We start from the raw sequence: 15,959 nt of genomic DNA, 5'->3' as shown, positions 1-15,959 counted from the left end.
ATGCAGTGACAGTTTCTAGAGGCAAAATTTCATAAGCTTTTGCAGAAACAGCTGTTTAAAGTAGAATTGAAACTAACAACTATGTGCAGAAATACACTGGTACAGGAAACCCTCACCATTCGTGATGGATGCTTTCCTGGCACCTCTGCAAATGGCAAAATTTGCAAATACTGGAAGCTGTGATTTCTGGTCCCCACAATAAGCTCCCCACAGTTCCCAAACTCACTGCTGGGGCTGAGAGCCATGGGGAATGTACCATGGGGGCCAGGAGCTGTGGTGAGTTCCCCATGGCTCCCGGTCTCCACAACCCTCTCCAGGCTGGGACAGGAGACTTCCATGAATATGCAGAACCACAAACAGAAATTCCATAAATCACAAGGATCTCCTGTATACAGAGCCACATTATCAGCTGGCATTCCTTCGTACAGAATCAGAAAGCCAGAAGGGACCTTGGAAAGTCATCAAGTGCAGCCCCCTGTGCTAAGGCAGGACCATGTAAACCTAGAAGATCTCTGACAGGCATTTGTACAACATCTTAAAAACCTTCAGTGATGGTATTCTCTACAATCCATTGGTAACCTATTCCAGTCCTTAACTAACTAGAGTTAGAAAGTTTTTCCTAACACATAACCTGAATGTCTCTTGCAGCAGATTAAGTCCATTACTTCTCCTTCCTTCAGTGGACATGGAGAACAGTTCATAACTATTCTCTTTATAATGACCCTTAATTTATTTGAAGACTGTTATCAGGGCCCCTCAATCTTTCTTCCGCAAAACTAAAGATGTTCACGGTTTTTGTGGGGGGAGGAGTTTGGAGAGGGGGGGAGGAGTTTAGCCCTTCTTAATAAGTAAAGTTTTAAAAATCTTTTAGCATTTTTGGTGCTCTCCTCTAGACTCTCTCCAGTTGGTCTACATCTTTCCTAAAGTGTGGCACTCAGAACTGGATGCAGTGCTCCAACTAAGATCTTGCCTGTGCTGAATAGGGCAGCACAGTTATCTCCCAAGTCTTACTGCTGTGCAGACTATTAGACCTTTTACCAACTACATCTCATTGTTGACTCATAGGATAGTTGTAATATATTGTGATCCCCGATTGTTCTCAGCAGGACCAACACCTACCCAGTTAGTCTTCATTTGGTAGCTGTCCATTTCATTTCTCTTTCCTACGAGAAGTACTTTGCATTTGCCTTTATTTAATTTCACCTTGTTGATTTCAGACCAATTCTCCAATTTGTCTAGGCTGTTTTGAATTCTAATCCTGTCCACCAAAGAGCTTGCCACCCCATTGTCACCTGCAAGTTTTATAAGCACAATCACCATGCCATTATCCAAGTCATTAATGAAAGCACTAACTAATATCGGACACAGGTCTGACCCTTGTGGGACTCCACTGGATACATCCTCCCAATTCAACCATTGATAGCTATTGTTTAAGTATGGTCTTTCAATTGGTGGTGCACCCACTTTATACTAGTTTCATCCATAGTGTATTTCCCTAGTTTGTTTATGAGGATGTCATGTGGGACTGTACCAAAAGCCTTGCTAACATCAGAATATACAGTTCAAGTGGAATTTATGGAGCTACCCTGAAAATAAATACTTAATGACAGGTACAGTCTGGGCTTCCACCTGCACCAATGTGCATCAAATCAGCCAGTCAGGAAAGACTGTCTCGGGTGACAGTAGGGATCACCAGGTAATGTGACCAACCCATTGTAACTCTGATGTCATTGACCTACTAGCAATGCTGCAATCCCACGAGAAGTTAACCAGTAGAGATGTTAAAACAGTTAACTGTTTTAACTCAGGACCTGCCACCCAGTCCCAGTAAAGCTGTTCGGTCCCATCACCTGGCCTGCCGGCCCCTCCATGACCAGAGCTGTTCTGGCCTGGCGCAACTAGCTGCCGCTGGAATTCACTGGCAAGGCTAGTTATCCGATAAGTTGTACTGGTAACCCGGGGACTCAGTTTCTGGTGATCCCACTGCAACTGAGCCTGTCTGGTCCATTCACTGGCCTCGGAGGAAATTGCCAACATGACTGCTACTTAGTGTGAATTACGGTGGTGGAGGATTTGGTCTAGTAAATTAAATCCTTATATCTAAGGAGCCCATTACCTGCAAATTGGAAACCCCTACAGCAGTGATGATTCCAAACATCACAAGGAGCAATCCTCCAATCAGGGGTGTGGGTATGCTGGCGAACACAGCACCGATCTTCCCAAACATGCCTATTACAAGCAACACGCAGCCACCAGCAACGATCACTGTTCGACTCCCTACCTGTGTCAAAAGGGACAGGACAAGATCACTGTACAGAGTACGCAGAATTGGAGGATGGAAGGCTGTAAATATTGCAAGGTCTGGTGGTATCCAGATTTACTAGATTGTTCCATACCATGTTAAATTCTAGACTCAGACCAAGCAGCTTGAGAGCTCTTTACTGACATAACCTCACGGGGACTGGTTGATGAATAACCAACTGTATAATCAACACCTCACCTGGTTGAAGACAATTGTAGATTTATCTTATTGCATGAAATCCTTTCCTCTGGAAATACCTTACCATTGTCAGCCAATTTATCATGTAATATTAATGAACCATTACTGTGCACAAAATGTGTATTAATTAGCTACAGTATTAATTACTTCTGCTAAGGGCTTTGCTATGACACCATTCTAAAAACTCCTGAAGACAGCTGGAAATTATGAGTGACTGTTTATTTGATTATTCTGAGTTTAGTGTCACACAAACTCAGAGCATTGCTTAAGACTTCCTTCCAAACTCGGTGGCCAACTCTCCTCACATTGAAGTTGACGACCAAGTTTGCACTGATTTCCAGACTAGGATCAAGCCTTTTCACAGTCATGTTTGGAAGCTGGAGAGACTCTGTTTCGATCTATCTCTTTCAATGACAGATCGAGCATTTGTTAAAAAATAACTGGCTAGGCACTTTAGTTTGCCTTTACACATCATAACTCAGGTATATGAAGTGAAGCAGCAAGATTTCTCTTACTTTTCACAGGATCAAACAAGGGAACTTTTTTAGTCAGGCAATGCACCAAACACAAGGATCAAGCATAAGAACTTCTCCTTTCACACAAATCTTGCAAAGTATCCGAATAAAAAAGAAACAAACTGCGGAACAAGCTTTTAAGTTGTTCAGGAGAAGTTAACAGCGATGTAAATTAAGGGGGAAAGACAACCAAAACACTTGTTTTGGACCTTCAATTAAAAGCAGTATGTTCCTGCATGGGAAAATGCAGTATATTGCTGCATGTTAAAGAACCCCACTAAGGGATGCAATGTTCATGTTTTAGGAAGATGAATTGTATAATTCTTGTTGACATTTTAAAATTAAATTAATTATTTTAATCCTCCCTTGGTAATATGTGAAACATTTCATCTTTCAGACAAGGGGTTTTGTTTCAGCAAAACCAATTTCATAAGCTATTACTGTTTCTTTTTAAACATCTCTTGGCTTGTGAGATATTAGTGAATCAGCTCTGAGGAGGCAGTGGCACTGTGTTCCAAAATAAAGCAATCCATATGTGTCTGTTAGTTTTTACATCTGCTTTTTCTGTCCCCTGGGTGTAAGGTCTCAGTGTTCTTTCCATTTAACAAATCTGTCTTAGTAAAGACCAAAATAATTATTTATACTAGATTTAACACTGATAGATCATCCATGCCTACCTGTGTATTACCGATTACAACTTAACAGGAGGCATTACAACTGTAATCATGATAATCCATCTACGTATGGGTATCCAAGAAATGTCAGGCTAGCGAGCCCCAGCTTATTCACTTTCTATTGATAAGAACCCAAGGGTAGATGCTAAATGTATTTGTCTGTGTTTACCTAGGTCTGTAGCCTTAAGATCAAAGATGTTCAATACTGCAGGAAACTAATACAGGTTGAAACTCTCTAGTGTGGAACTCTCTCAGCTACATCCATGGTCCAGCATCCTCGGGACCCCATGGATGCTCCAAGGGAAAAATTGTGGCAGTAGGCCCATGAATGTTGCTGGACCAGAGAGCCCTGGTGGGAGCCCTGAGTCCAGCAGGGGAGCTGGCTGAGAGCCTGGCAAGCAGAGGTGCTGGCATCCAGAAGTGGAGGCAAGTCAGTGGCTGAGAGTCTGGTGGCTGGGAGGGGATCCCAGAGGCACAGGGACTGGACACTATGCAGGAATGGAGCCCAGAAGCCAACAACAGAAAGGCCTTCATTGACCTCCACTGGTCTGGGAAACTCTGTTATGATGCTGTGGCCAGATGGGGGCTTGGCCCCAATTGGAGGTTTGTTGACCAGGCTTCATTTTTAAATAAAATACTATTTTAATCACAAAAAGTTTCTGCATTGTCTTTACTTCTGAGAAGGGCAGGGAACCTGTTTTGAGTCATGGGTCACTGACCCACAGAATAGTCAGTTGGGGGAAGGGTGCTAGTGGGTGCTTCGGCAGGGGACAGGGTCCCAGTGGGGACAGAGTTCTGCAGCTGGCTACAGGGGAGAGGGAACAGGGTGCCAGGAGGGCAGGGGATAGGGTGCCAGTGGGGACAGGTTTCTGAGGCTGGGGAGTGGGGAGAGGGAACAGGGGGCCAGTGGGGGCAGGGAGTCCCCTACACCCGCCTCCTCCCAGGATTCTCCCCCCTCCCTGAGTGAAGCTGGCGCGTGCCTCCTCCGGGGCCGACCCCCCCCTCCCGCGGCACAGCCAAACCCCCAAGCGCGCCTGCCCCAGGGCCAAACCTCCCTCCCGCAATGCAGCCAAACCGCCGCGTGCACCTGCCCCAGAGCCAAACCCCAGGGCTGACCCCCACTCCCGCAACGCAGGGAAACCCCTGCTCTCGACTCACCCCTCCTGTGGCACAGGGAAGCCGCCGAGCTCCTCCTCCAGGGCTGATGCCCCCTACCACAGCGCGCCTGGCATGCCACAGAGCTGTGGGAGGGGAGCAGCTAGTGCACTTTCAGAACCCCCAGAAGTGGCGCGAAGATGCAGGCAGGACTTCCGTCCACCCCGCGGGAAGCCAGCACTGCGCTGGGGGTAGGTAGTGGGGCTTCTCAGAGTTGGGGGGAAAATGGGGGGTGGGGGAGCCCGAACACCTCGCGATTGACTGGTCGAGGCCTCGCGATCGACTGGTCGATCGCAATCGACCGGTTGGTGACCACGGCTCTACAAGAATTGCAATATAATAATTCAGAAAATAGTTTAACTGTATAATGATTAAAACTATTAAAATTGCTTAACCTTATGGCTTGACTTTTGTAGTTACCAAAAAGTGTGCCACTTTAGTATCCCTGCCATTGCTTAGTTCCAAGTATCATAAAACATGAGCAGTTTTTAAAGACTATATATTTCTTTTTTTCATTTTTTCTCAATATTTTGTGGAAGTTGGCTCTCAGGGAAGGTCCCAGAGTGAAGGGCTCTCTTTATCTCCAGAAGAGCTGCAGAGCAAATAATCACCATGAATGTGTCTCACGTGCCACCCTAACAACATGCCTTCCCCACACTGGAGCAACCCCTCCCCATAGAAATGGAATGACAGTTCAGGTCACATGGCCCATTTGATCCTGGGTCTCCCTACGAGCCAACTAGAAACCAATGTGGTAATTTTTTTTGTGATGAGGACACGTACTTTTGAGGTGGACTGTGATCACTTCATAGACCCAGCAATATGACATATGGTAAGAGTGTGTAATCTATCTATATATTTTAGAAATGTGCATCTGTCTGTTTGTCTGTGAGTCCATTTGTTCAAGAATTCCTCCTAAATGATAAGAGCTAGGGTCACCACATTTTGTTATACAGCTTCCTCTTAGCCTAATTTAAAGCACGGTCAGGGTTTGGTTGTACTAGGAAAATGGAAAGTCCCTGGAATGGGACTATTTTCCATAATATGGAAAGGGAGAGGCTGCTTGGAGGAGTGTAATATGCAGAGACACCACTGGGGGGCAGTGTATGCAGGGGAGAGCTATACTTCAAAGTGACCACTTGGGGGCAGCTGCACGACCAAGAGAATGAGCAGCTGGGGCTGAGGTTCACTATCTTGCCTGCCACCAGACCAGGTAAGTAGCCCCCTGCCCTACCCCCCAGCTCCCCCCAACGCTTGGACGCAGTGCTAGGCGGGGAGGGAGAAAGCCCTGCTGGATGGGTAGGGGAAAGACCCTGCTGAACGAGGGGGAGGGGGGAAATGCCCCAAGGCCCTGCCCTGACTCCCGCACCCCCCACATCGCCAGCCCCATGCCCTGAAGGACCTGGGCAATGTCGGGTAAGTCTTCTAGTATATTTATAAAAACCCCACGGCTGCGTCTAGACTGGCATGATTTTCCGGAAATGCTTTTAATGGAAAAGTTTTCCGTTAAAAACATTTTCGGAACAGAGCGTCTAGATTGACACGGACGCTTTTCCGCAAAAGCACTTTTTGTGGAAAAGCGTCCGTGGCCAATCTAGACGCGTTTTTCCGCAAAAAAGCCCCGATCGCCATTTTCACGATCGGGGCTTTTTTGCAGAAAACAAATCTGAGCTGTCTACACTGGCCCTTTTGCGCAAAAGGGATTTTTGCTTGAACGGGAGCAGAATAGTATTTCCGCAAGAAGCACTGATTTCAGACAGTAGGAAGTCAGTGCTTTTGCGGAAATTCAAGCGGCCAGTGTAGACAGCTGGCAAGTTTTTCTGGAAAAGCAGCTGATTTTCCGGAAAAACTGGCCAGTCTAGACACAGCTCACAAGTATAGCCAGTCTTTAAAAACTATTGCTCTTTTCCATAGTGGGCAGGGACCTAGCTCAGTAATCCATTGCTGTGGGCTGGTGGCAGTGCAGTAAACCTTACCCGGGTGATTCCCAGTGCTCCAACATTCTCGCTGTAAGAGGTAGTGCCATTCCCTGTTCCCCATGCCCCAGCCAGAAGGCAGCCAATTCCCTCAACTCCAATTCCACGGTTGATAGCATGCTTTGGCGGGGGCGGGGCACCAGACAATCGGGCACAGGCAAAGTAATCGCCTACTGACTCCACCATGGAGGAAATCACTCCAGCTATGATGCCAAATACCCCGGCCAAGCTGATTGTCGGAATTCCCCATTGGCCTGCAAATTAAAAACAAGAGTCAGATCATTGGGGCTAGTTTTGCTGTAAAATCCATTTAAGTAAATCACTAGTGACTTTTCCAAGCATTGGCCCGTGCTTGAAGGCCAGCCCCACCTGAACTTTACCATTTGGGTCCCTCAGTATCTTCTCATTTTCCACTACCATTTTAGACCCATAAAAGCAAAAATCCTACACACAAAACCACAATGGGAGTATGAACAGTAAATAATTTTCAAAACATTCCTACAACTATACCTGGATATGGGAACCGGAACCAAGGTGCTTGGGACAAAACATCACCTTTGATGTCCGTCCGAGCTGGATAGCCATAAACTGCGGGGTCCGAAGGAAAGGCACTGGTAACAGTGAGTACAAAGCATATCAGCCAAGTAATGGCAAGGCCGAGAAGAACCTAGACAGTCACATAAAATGAATTCTGATTAATGCCCATCCTCAGTTCCATTATGGAAGTATGCTGCCTTCTGCAGTACAAACAAACAAAGCCCTCATTGCATTCTGAAAGTGCATTCTCTTTTTTTGTGCCTCCATTTGCTTGTGCATTCAATAAAATGGAGACATACTGTCTGCTTTAGAAGCTTTCCTGAAGCAGTGGCTCATAATCTTTGCAGCCTACTGTACCCCTTTCAGGAATCTGATTTGTATTTTTTTGGCTTCATATTTCACTGCACTTAAAAACTACTTGCTTACAGAATCAGACCTAAAAATATAAAAGCATCACAGCACACTATTACTGTCACATTGCCTACTTTTTATCAGAAAATTATACAATAAATCAACTGGAATACAAACATTGCACTTACATTTCAGTTTATAGTATATAGAGCCGTATAAATAAGGCATTGTATGAAATTTTAGTTTGCATTGAGTTAGCTAGTGCTTTTTATGTAGCCTGTTGTAAAACTAGGCAAATATCTAGATGAGATGATGCCCTCCCTAGAAGACCTTCCCATGCCACAAGGGGTACGTATACCTCTGGTTGAGAACGACTTCACCAGATAACCTGATTTTCCATGTTATCCAGAAAGTTTTGTTGGAAGCAGCTGTGAATACTGACAAGCAATTAATAGCCCTACTTACCATCATCACTTTGGAATAGAGTCCAGACTCTTTAGCTACACTGCAGTGCATTACGGCATTACTCAGTGGTGGTAAGAACATCAGTATTGTGAGCTCAGTCATGGCAATGACCTGCTGCTATTGTTGTAGGAAGAAATAGACGTGCCTTTGGTTTGTAGTACATACTGCCAGGTTCAGTTACTGGAAAGGGCCAGTGTCCTAAGTGGGGTGACCAGATGTCCTGAATCAAGCAGTAGGAAGAACTTATTTTCACTATGCATGGTTGCAAAGTTGGCCTTTTCTGTGTATACTTAAATAGCCAGGATAAAACCACTTGTGTTTTGGAGGATTTCTTCCACAATAATGAGTTTCTGACAGACTAAACTGAATGCAAAACATAGTAGGAACCAAACTGTGAAGCTCTTACTCTCAGGCTGTGTCCAGACTCAGGGTTTTTTTCGAAAAAAGTAGCCTTTTTTCGAAAAAACTTCACCTGCGTCTAGACTGCAGCCGCGTTCTTTCGAAATTAAATCGAAAGAATGCGGCTTTTCTTTCGACGGTGGTAAACCTAATTCCACGAGGAAGAACGCCTTCTTTCGAAAGTGCTCTTTCGAAAGAAGGCGTTCTTGAAAGCAAACAGGCTTTTTAGAAAGAGAGCATCCAGACTCACTAGGTGCTTTCTTTCGAAAAAGCGGCTTGCTTTTTTGAAATTCCGCGTGCAGTCTAGACGCTCTCTTTCGAAAGAGGTTCTTTCGAAAGTATCTTTCGAAAGAGCCTCTTTCGAAAGAGGCTTGCAGTCTAGACATAGCCTCAGTGGGGAACATCTCACTGACTCCAGTGGAAATGAATGGAGGTAGGATTATTTGAGTGTGTATATGTAACCCACACACCTAGGGCGTGTCTAGACTACATGGCTCCATCAACGGAGCCATGTAAACTAGTTTACCCGACATAGTCAATGAAGCGGGGATTTAAATAATCCCTGCTTCATTAAAATAAAAATGGCCACCGCACTGTGCTGACAATCAGCTGATCCGGCACAGCATGGCAGTCTAGACATGGATTGGTCAACAGGGGAACCCTTTGTCGACCACTCCCTTATGCCTCGTGAAACAAGGTTTACAGGAGTGGTCGACAAAGGCATCCCTTGTCGACCAATCCGCGTCTAGACTGGAGCCATGTACAGGCAGTCCCCGGGTTACGTACAAGATAGGGACTGTAGGTTTGTTCTTAAGTTGAATCTGTATGTAAGTCGGAACTGGCGTCCAGATTCAGACACTGCTGAACCTGACCGCCAGTTCTGACTTACATACAGAATCAACTTAAGAACCCCAGGCGTCCCCAAGTCAGCTGCTGCTGAAACTGATCAGCAGCTGATTCCAGGAAGCCCGGGGCAGAGCAACTCTGCCTGGGGCTTCCTGTAGTCAGCGCTGGTCAGTTTCAGCAGAAGCTGACTTGGGGACGCCTGGGGCAGAGCAGCTGGGGTGCTACTGGACCAACCCAGCAGCACCCCATCTGCTCTGCCCCAGACGTCCTGATTCAGCCGCTGCTGAAACTGACCAGCAGCGGCTGAATCAGGACCTGGGGCAGAGCAGCTGGGGTGCTGCCGGGTTGGTCCAGTAGTGCCCACGGGCGCTGCAGGACCAATCGGCAGCGCCCCAGCTGCTCTGCCCCAGAGTCCAAAACAAAAGCCTGGTCTGCTGGGGGGGGGGGAGCACACTAGCTGCGCCCCCTCCCCCCAGCAGACCAGGGACACGGGGAGCAGAGCCGCAGCGGCAGCGGGGTGCCGCGCCTCTGAGGCTTTGCTCTGGCAAAGCCTCTGAGGCGCGGGACCCCCCGCGGCTGCGGCTTCAGTCAGGGTGCCTGTGGTCTGCTGGGGACCATCCCCAGCAGACCACAGGCACCGGGACCCAAGCGGCAGCAGCGGGCGGGTTCCTGCGCTTCTGAGGCTTTGCCAGCAAAGCCTCAGAGGCGCGGGACCCCCCCGCGGCTGCGGCTTCAGTCCGGGTGCCTGTGGTCTGCTGGGGACCGTCCCCAGCAGACCACAGGCACCGGGTCTCATGCGGCAGCAGCGGGGGTTCCCGCGCTTCTGAGGCTTTGCTCTGGCAAAGCCTCAGAAGCGCAGGGCCCCGCCCGCTGCTGCCGCTTGGGTCCCGGTGCCTGTGGTCTGCTGGGGACGGTCCCCAGCAGACCACAGGCACCGGCACCCAAGTGGCAGCAGCAGCGGTTCCCGCGCTTCCGAGGCTTTGCTCTGGCAAAGCCTCAGAAGCGCGGGAACCCGCCCGGTGCCCCTGGTCTGCTGGAGACGGTCTCCAGCAGACCAGGGGCACCGGAGCAGCTTACGAACGGGGCTTTCTCGCCCCGACTTCCGGGGCGAGAAAGCTCCGTTCGTAAGTGCGGATCCGACGTATGTCGGATCCGCGTAAGTCGGGGACTGCCTGTAGTCTAGACACACCCCTAGTGTGGTTATTGAGCAATGCAAGTGGTACCTAGACCACAGTAACAGTTAAGATCAAGAGACCTGTACAGCATGGCCTGGGCACCAACTGGCTTTTAGCTCAGAGGGTAGAGGCTCCTATACTCTGCTTCAGAGGTCCCAGGTTCAAATCTGCCCAATGATGGTTACATAAACAGAACAGCTGCATCTAGAGTGGCATGATTTTGTGCAAATACTTTTAACGGAAAAGTTTTTCCGTTAAAAGTATTTGTGCAAGAGAGCGTCTATACTGGCATGTGCCTTTGCACAAAAGATTTGCTTTTGCGCAAAAGCATCCGTGCCAGTGTAGACGCTCTCTTGCGCAAGAAAGCTCCGATGGCCATTTTAGCCATCAGGCTTTCTTGCGCAACAAATTAACGCTGCTGTCTACACTGGCCCTCTTGCGCAAGAATTCTTGCGCGAGAGGGCTTATCCCTGAGTGGGAGCATCAGAATATTTGCGCAAGAACCACTGATTTTGTACATTACAAAGTCAGTGTTCTTGCGCAAATACTCGCGGCCAGTGTAGACAGGCAGCAAGATTTTGCACAAAAGCAACTGCTTTTGCGCAAAATCATGCCAGTCTAGATGCAGCCAACATGACTAAGTCTAGTTCTAGTAAAAGTGGACATGTGGTCACCTAAGGGGGGGGGGGGTTAACTCACTGGAAAGATCTGGAAGAGGTACACCTTAGAGAAATGGCACTTCCTGGATCCTTGGTAAGATGGAAGTGGCACAGGTACATTTTTCAGGTACTGAGAGAACAGAACTATGAAGAAAATGGCCCTGGAATGAGACAAAAAAGAAAGAAACTGGGCAAAAGAACAACTGCCTTGTTAGCTTTATCACATTTGGAGGACCCGACTGTCAGAAATTCTGAACATCTTCAGCCCCATCTGATTTCAAAGCACTTCCGACAATAAGACCCGAAGTGTATGTCTTCCCTGGAGCTGGAAAGAGTAAATCCCAGTTCAAGGAGACACAGAACCAACTGAGCTAGTGCACTAAAAATGAACGTGTAGCGCTACAGTGGTGTGAGTAGTGGGAGGGGCTAGCTGTCTGAATACATGCGTAGGGTCTAAGACAGAATTGTATGGGAGGTGGCCGGCCTCTCCCACTACCGTAACCCTGGCTACACTTCTTTTTTTGGCATGTGTAGGGCACCTTGAGACGTAATTTGCACCTTCCAGGCCTAGTGTAGATATACTACTAGTGTCATGGAATACCTGTTACTACCAAAATTGAGGTTAAAACAAGCCTCCCATTATAGTTTAAATATAGTTTTGTTGAGGGATTTTTAAATTAGATTTTTTTTTGCCTCAAAACCCAGCCAAACTAGTCATCCTTATCTCTCTCAGAGAGAGAGAGAGAGAGAGAGAGAAAATGCATTTGATTTTTGAAATGCCACATCAATAATAAAAAAATTGCCATTTTTGTGTGATATCTTCAATGTACGCATCCTCTAACAGGCTCACAATATAGCACACACACACAGACAAACTACATGGAAAGAGCATTATTAAGGTTGTAACATCAAACAGTCAGAAGTCAGGAAATGCTAAAATTAAGGTTACTTTAACTCAGCTCCCTTGTTCATATACATTATGAGAGTCTCTAATTATATGATCCTTGTGCATGTGTTGAAATACCAAAGATACTTAGCACAATAGCTTTTAACTTCAAAAAACAGGAGCTACACAAAAATGAGGAAGCTATTTAAAAAGAACTTGGAAAGAGCAGTCATGAATGAAATGGCTGCAAGCTGCATGAAAACTAATTAAACCCACTGTAATAGAGACTCATGCTAAATCAAATAAAAAATTAGTAAGAGCACTATGAAGTGCCATGTCTAAACAGAGTAAAAAAGGCATTTAAAGATTAAAAGACATTATTTAGAATGGGAAGTGAAATCCTAGTGAGGAAAACAGAAAGGTGCAAAAACTGTGGCGAATCTAATAAAAAGTATAATGAGGCAAAACAATAAGTTGAAGAGCAACTAGCAAAAGACAAAAACTAACAACAAAAACTTTTAAGTACATTAGAAGCAGGAAGCCTGCCAAATAATCAATGGGGTTACTGGACAATAGAGTTGTTAAATGAGCATGCAAACAAAACAAAACTGTTGTAAAGAAGCTATATGAATTCTTTGCATCAGTCTTCATTGCAGAGGATGTGAAGAAAAGTCTCATCCTTAAGCCATTCCTTTTAGGTGACAAATCTGAGGACCTGTCTCAGACTGAGGTGTCAAAATAGGAGGTTTTGGACTAAAATTGATAAATGAAATAGCAATAAGTCACCAGGGCTGGATTACATTCATCCAAAAGTTCTGATGGAACTCAAATACAGAACTCCTAGCTGTGGTGTGTAAATACATTGTTTAAATCAGTCACTGTAACTGGAGGGTAGCCAAGGACATGCTGATTTAAAAAAAAATAGAGTTCCAGAGGCAGCCCTGGCAATTATAGCCTGGTAAGTAACTTCCGTACTAGGCAAACTAGTTGAAACTATAGTAAAGAACAGAATTATCAGACACATGGATGAACATAATTTGTTGGGGAAGTCTCAGCACAATCTTTGTAAAGGGAAATCATGCCTCATTAGTCTACTAGAATTCTGTGAAGGTGTCAATAAGTATGTGTGTGGATAATGGTGATCCCATGGAAACAGTGTACTTGAACTTTTCAGAAAATGACAAGTTCCCAAACCAAAGGGGCAAAAGCAAAGTAGGAAATCATGGGATAAGAAGGAAGATCCTTTTTTGATCAGTAACTAGTTAAAAACAGGAAACAAAGGGTAGGAATAAATGGTTAGTTTTCACAGTGGGGAAAGGTAAATTGTGGGGTCCTCCAGGGTTCTGTATAGAACCAGTATTGTTTCACATATTCATAAATGATCTGGAAAAGGTAGTCAACAGGGAGGTTGCAGATTATTAAAAACTGCAGAATCAAGTTCGCAGATGATTCAAAACTGCTCAAGATAGTTAAGTTCAAAGCTGAGTACAAAGAGTTACAAAGGGATTTCAGAAAATTGGGTGACTGGGTTACAAATTGGCAGATGAAATTCAATATTAAATGCAAAGAAATGCACACTGGAAAGCACAACGCTTAATGTACATCAGCAGCCAAAAAAGTTAACAGAGTGTTAGGAAACATTAGGAAAGGGTTAGATAATAAGACCAAACATATCATAATGCTACTGTATTATATATATACTCACTTATATATATTATATTCGAATTGGAAAAAGGAGAGAGAAGGGCAATAGGAATGGTGAGTAACAGCTTTTATATAAGGCAAGATTAGAAAGGCAGAAGCTTCTCATCCTAAAAAAGAGAGAACTAAAGGGGGGAACGTGGTAGAGATCTATTAAAATTATGAATGGTCTTAAGAAAGTGAATATGGAAGTGTTATTTATTCCTTCATATAACACAAAAACCATGGTTCAACTTTTGAAATTAATCATCAGAAGGAAGTACGAGTTGAACCTCTCTAGTCTGGCACCATCCTTGGTCTGGCAAGATTTTAGTTAGCCAGATGTCCACTTATCATGGGTGTGGCCAAGTTTTTCATGGTCCCACAAAGTGGCTACGTCTAGACTGGCATGTTTTTCCGGAAAAGGGACTTTTGCCCGAACGGAAGCAGAATAGTATTTCCGCAAAAAGCACTGATTTCTTACAGTAGGAAGTCAGTGCTTTTGCGGAAATTCAAGCGGCCAGTGTAGACAGCTGGCAAGTTTTTCCAGAAAAGCAGCTGATTTTCCGGAAAAACTGGCCAGTCTAGACACAGCCAGTATGTTTACAGCCGCCAGTCCTGGCTCTCAGTGTTCTGGGCTGTTATTTAGCTCTAATTTACCCCTGAATGTCTTCTCAGAGCCCAGTGAGCAGTGAAAGTGTTGGTAATGCTGCTAGACAATATTGATCTCCCGTGGTTTGTCAAATTCTCTGGTTCAGCACCGGTCAGGATTAGAGAGGTTCAACTTGTAGTTCACACAACGCGGTCAGACTGTGGAACTCGTTGCCAGGGATGTTGTGAAGGCCAAAAGTACAGCTGGGTTAAAAAAAGAATTAGATAAGTTCCTGGAGGACAGGTCCAACCATGGCTATTAGCTAAGATGGATGCAACCTCAATGTCTGCTCTCATTAAACCTCTGACTAACAAAAGCTGGGAGTGGATGTAGGCTCACTCTATAATTGCCCTGTTCTGTTCATTCCCTCTGAAGCCTCTGACACCAGTAACTGTGGTAAGACAATATATTGGGCTAGATGGACCATTGATCTAACTTGGTATGCATGCTCTTATGATCATATAATATTTTTCCCCACATGACCTTGCCTCATTCATTGTATAGGATGAAGTTCATTTAACCAGCAGCTCTTCAATTTTTTGCCATCTTCTCATTGGTCAAAAGTGTAACTCTAGTCTTTCTTTTCTGAACGTTATTCAAGCCCGAATGCAGAAAGACATTTCCGTGGTGCTCATCGCTATAATACCTAAGTGTTTCACAGATACAAATGGGTTTATTTTCACCACACTCCAGGTGGGATGAAGAATTGTTATCCCCATTGAATGGCCAGAGAAATAAGGCCCAGAGAGATCAAATTAAAAAAAAATTACTAAGTCTGGGCTCCCAATTTGAGATACCTTGGATCTGATTTTTCAAAGCATTTGGCATTCTATAGCACAGCAGCCAGAGACTTCATTTGGGGTGGGATTTGTGTTACCATTTGGGTCTTGTGCAACACACAGAACCCTGTCCGCACTGAACTAACAGGGCATTTAGAATCCAGAGGTCATTTTCCCCACCAACTTGTAATACTTGATCTAAGTTACGAGATTTTGAGTATTTATCCCATTAATCTGCCCAGGGCCAAAGTTGCGATGGTAAAGTGTTACTTACATGGCTGATATGCCCCAGTGTGAGCCAGCCTCATCTCCTGCAGAGTTGAAGAGAGGAAGTGCAACCAAGGTTATGGTGGGAGCAATAGTCAAAGGACCGATGAATCGCATCATAAGTCCAATCAGGCCAGAGAATCCAACAAAGATTTGGAAACAAGAAGCAACCATGATGGCTCCCTGCAGCTGACAAATAGAGGGAAAGAGAGCAGAGACTTAAAGGGTTTCATTCTGAATCAGTCCGTTTTAATTGGATGGGATCAAAAACACTTTACAGGCCTGATTCAACTCCCACTGAAGTCAGGGGGAGTCTTCCCATTGATTTCAATGTGAGGTGGCTTCAGCTTTATATGATGGCAATGCTCCCACAGGAATGAAGGCCCATTAACTTGCCACCCTGGCTTACCTCCGATGATTCATCATCACCCACAACCATGGGC

General features: G+C 45.5%; 1 protein-coding gene across 4 annotated transcripts in view; it reads right to left on the bottom strand.

Annotated features, from left to right (window-relative positions):
• LOC102453261 (solute carrier family 23 member 1-like) overlaps positions 1-15,959 on the bottom strand; it is a 34,840-nt gene that overhangs the window by 3,693 nt on the left and 15,188 nt on the right. For 3 of the 4 annotated variants that reach the window (XM_089780556.1, XM_075934395.2, XM_075934397.2), the window contains 5 exons: positions 15,524-15,705; positions 11,293-11,413; positions 7,331-7,487; positions 6,821-7,074; positions 2,117-2,281 (listed from right to left, as the gene is read on the bottom strand). In XM_089780556.1, the coding sequence (XP_089636682.1) occupies positions 2,117-2,281; positions 6,821-7,074; positions 7,331-7,487; positions 11,293-11,413; positions 15,524-15,705 (879 nt within the window). Of the gene's footprint in view, positions 1-1,119; positions 1,293-2,116; positions 2,282-6,820; positions 7,075-7,330; positions 7,488-11,292; positions 11,414-15,523; positions 15,706-15,959 lie in introns of all 4 variants that reach the window. The other variant, XM_075934407.2, reaches the window with a different exon arrangement.

This window comes from Pelodiscus sinensis, chromosome 1 (assembly GCF_052426305.1).
Source record: "Pelodiscus sinensis isolate ZL-2025 chromosome 1, ASM5242630v1, whole genome shotgun sequence".
NCBI classification, from domain to species: domain Eukaryota; kingdom Metazoa; phylum Chordata; order Testudines; family Trionychidae; genus Pelodiscus; species Pelodiscus sinensis.
This window is presented reverse-complemented; position numbering and strand designations above follow the sequence as displayed.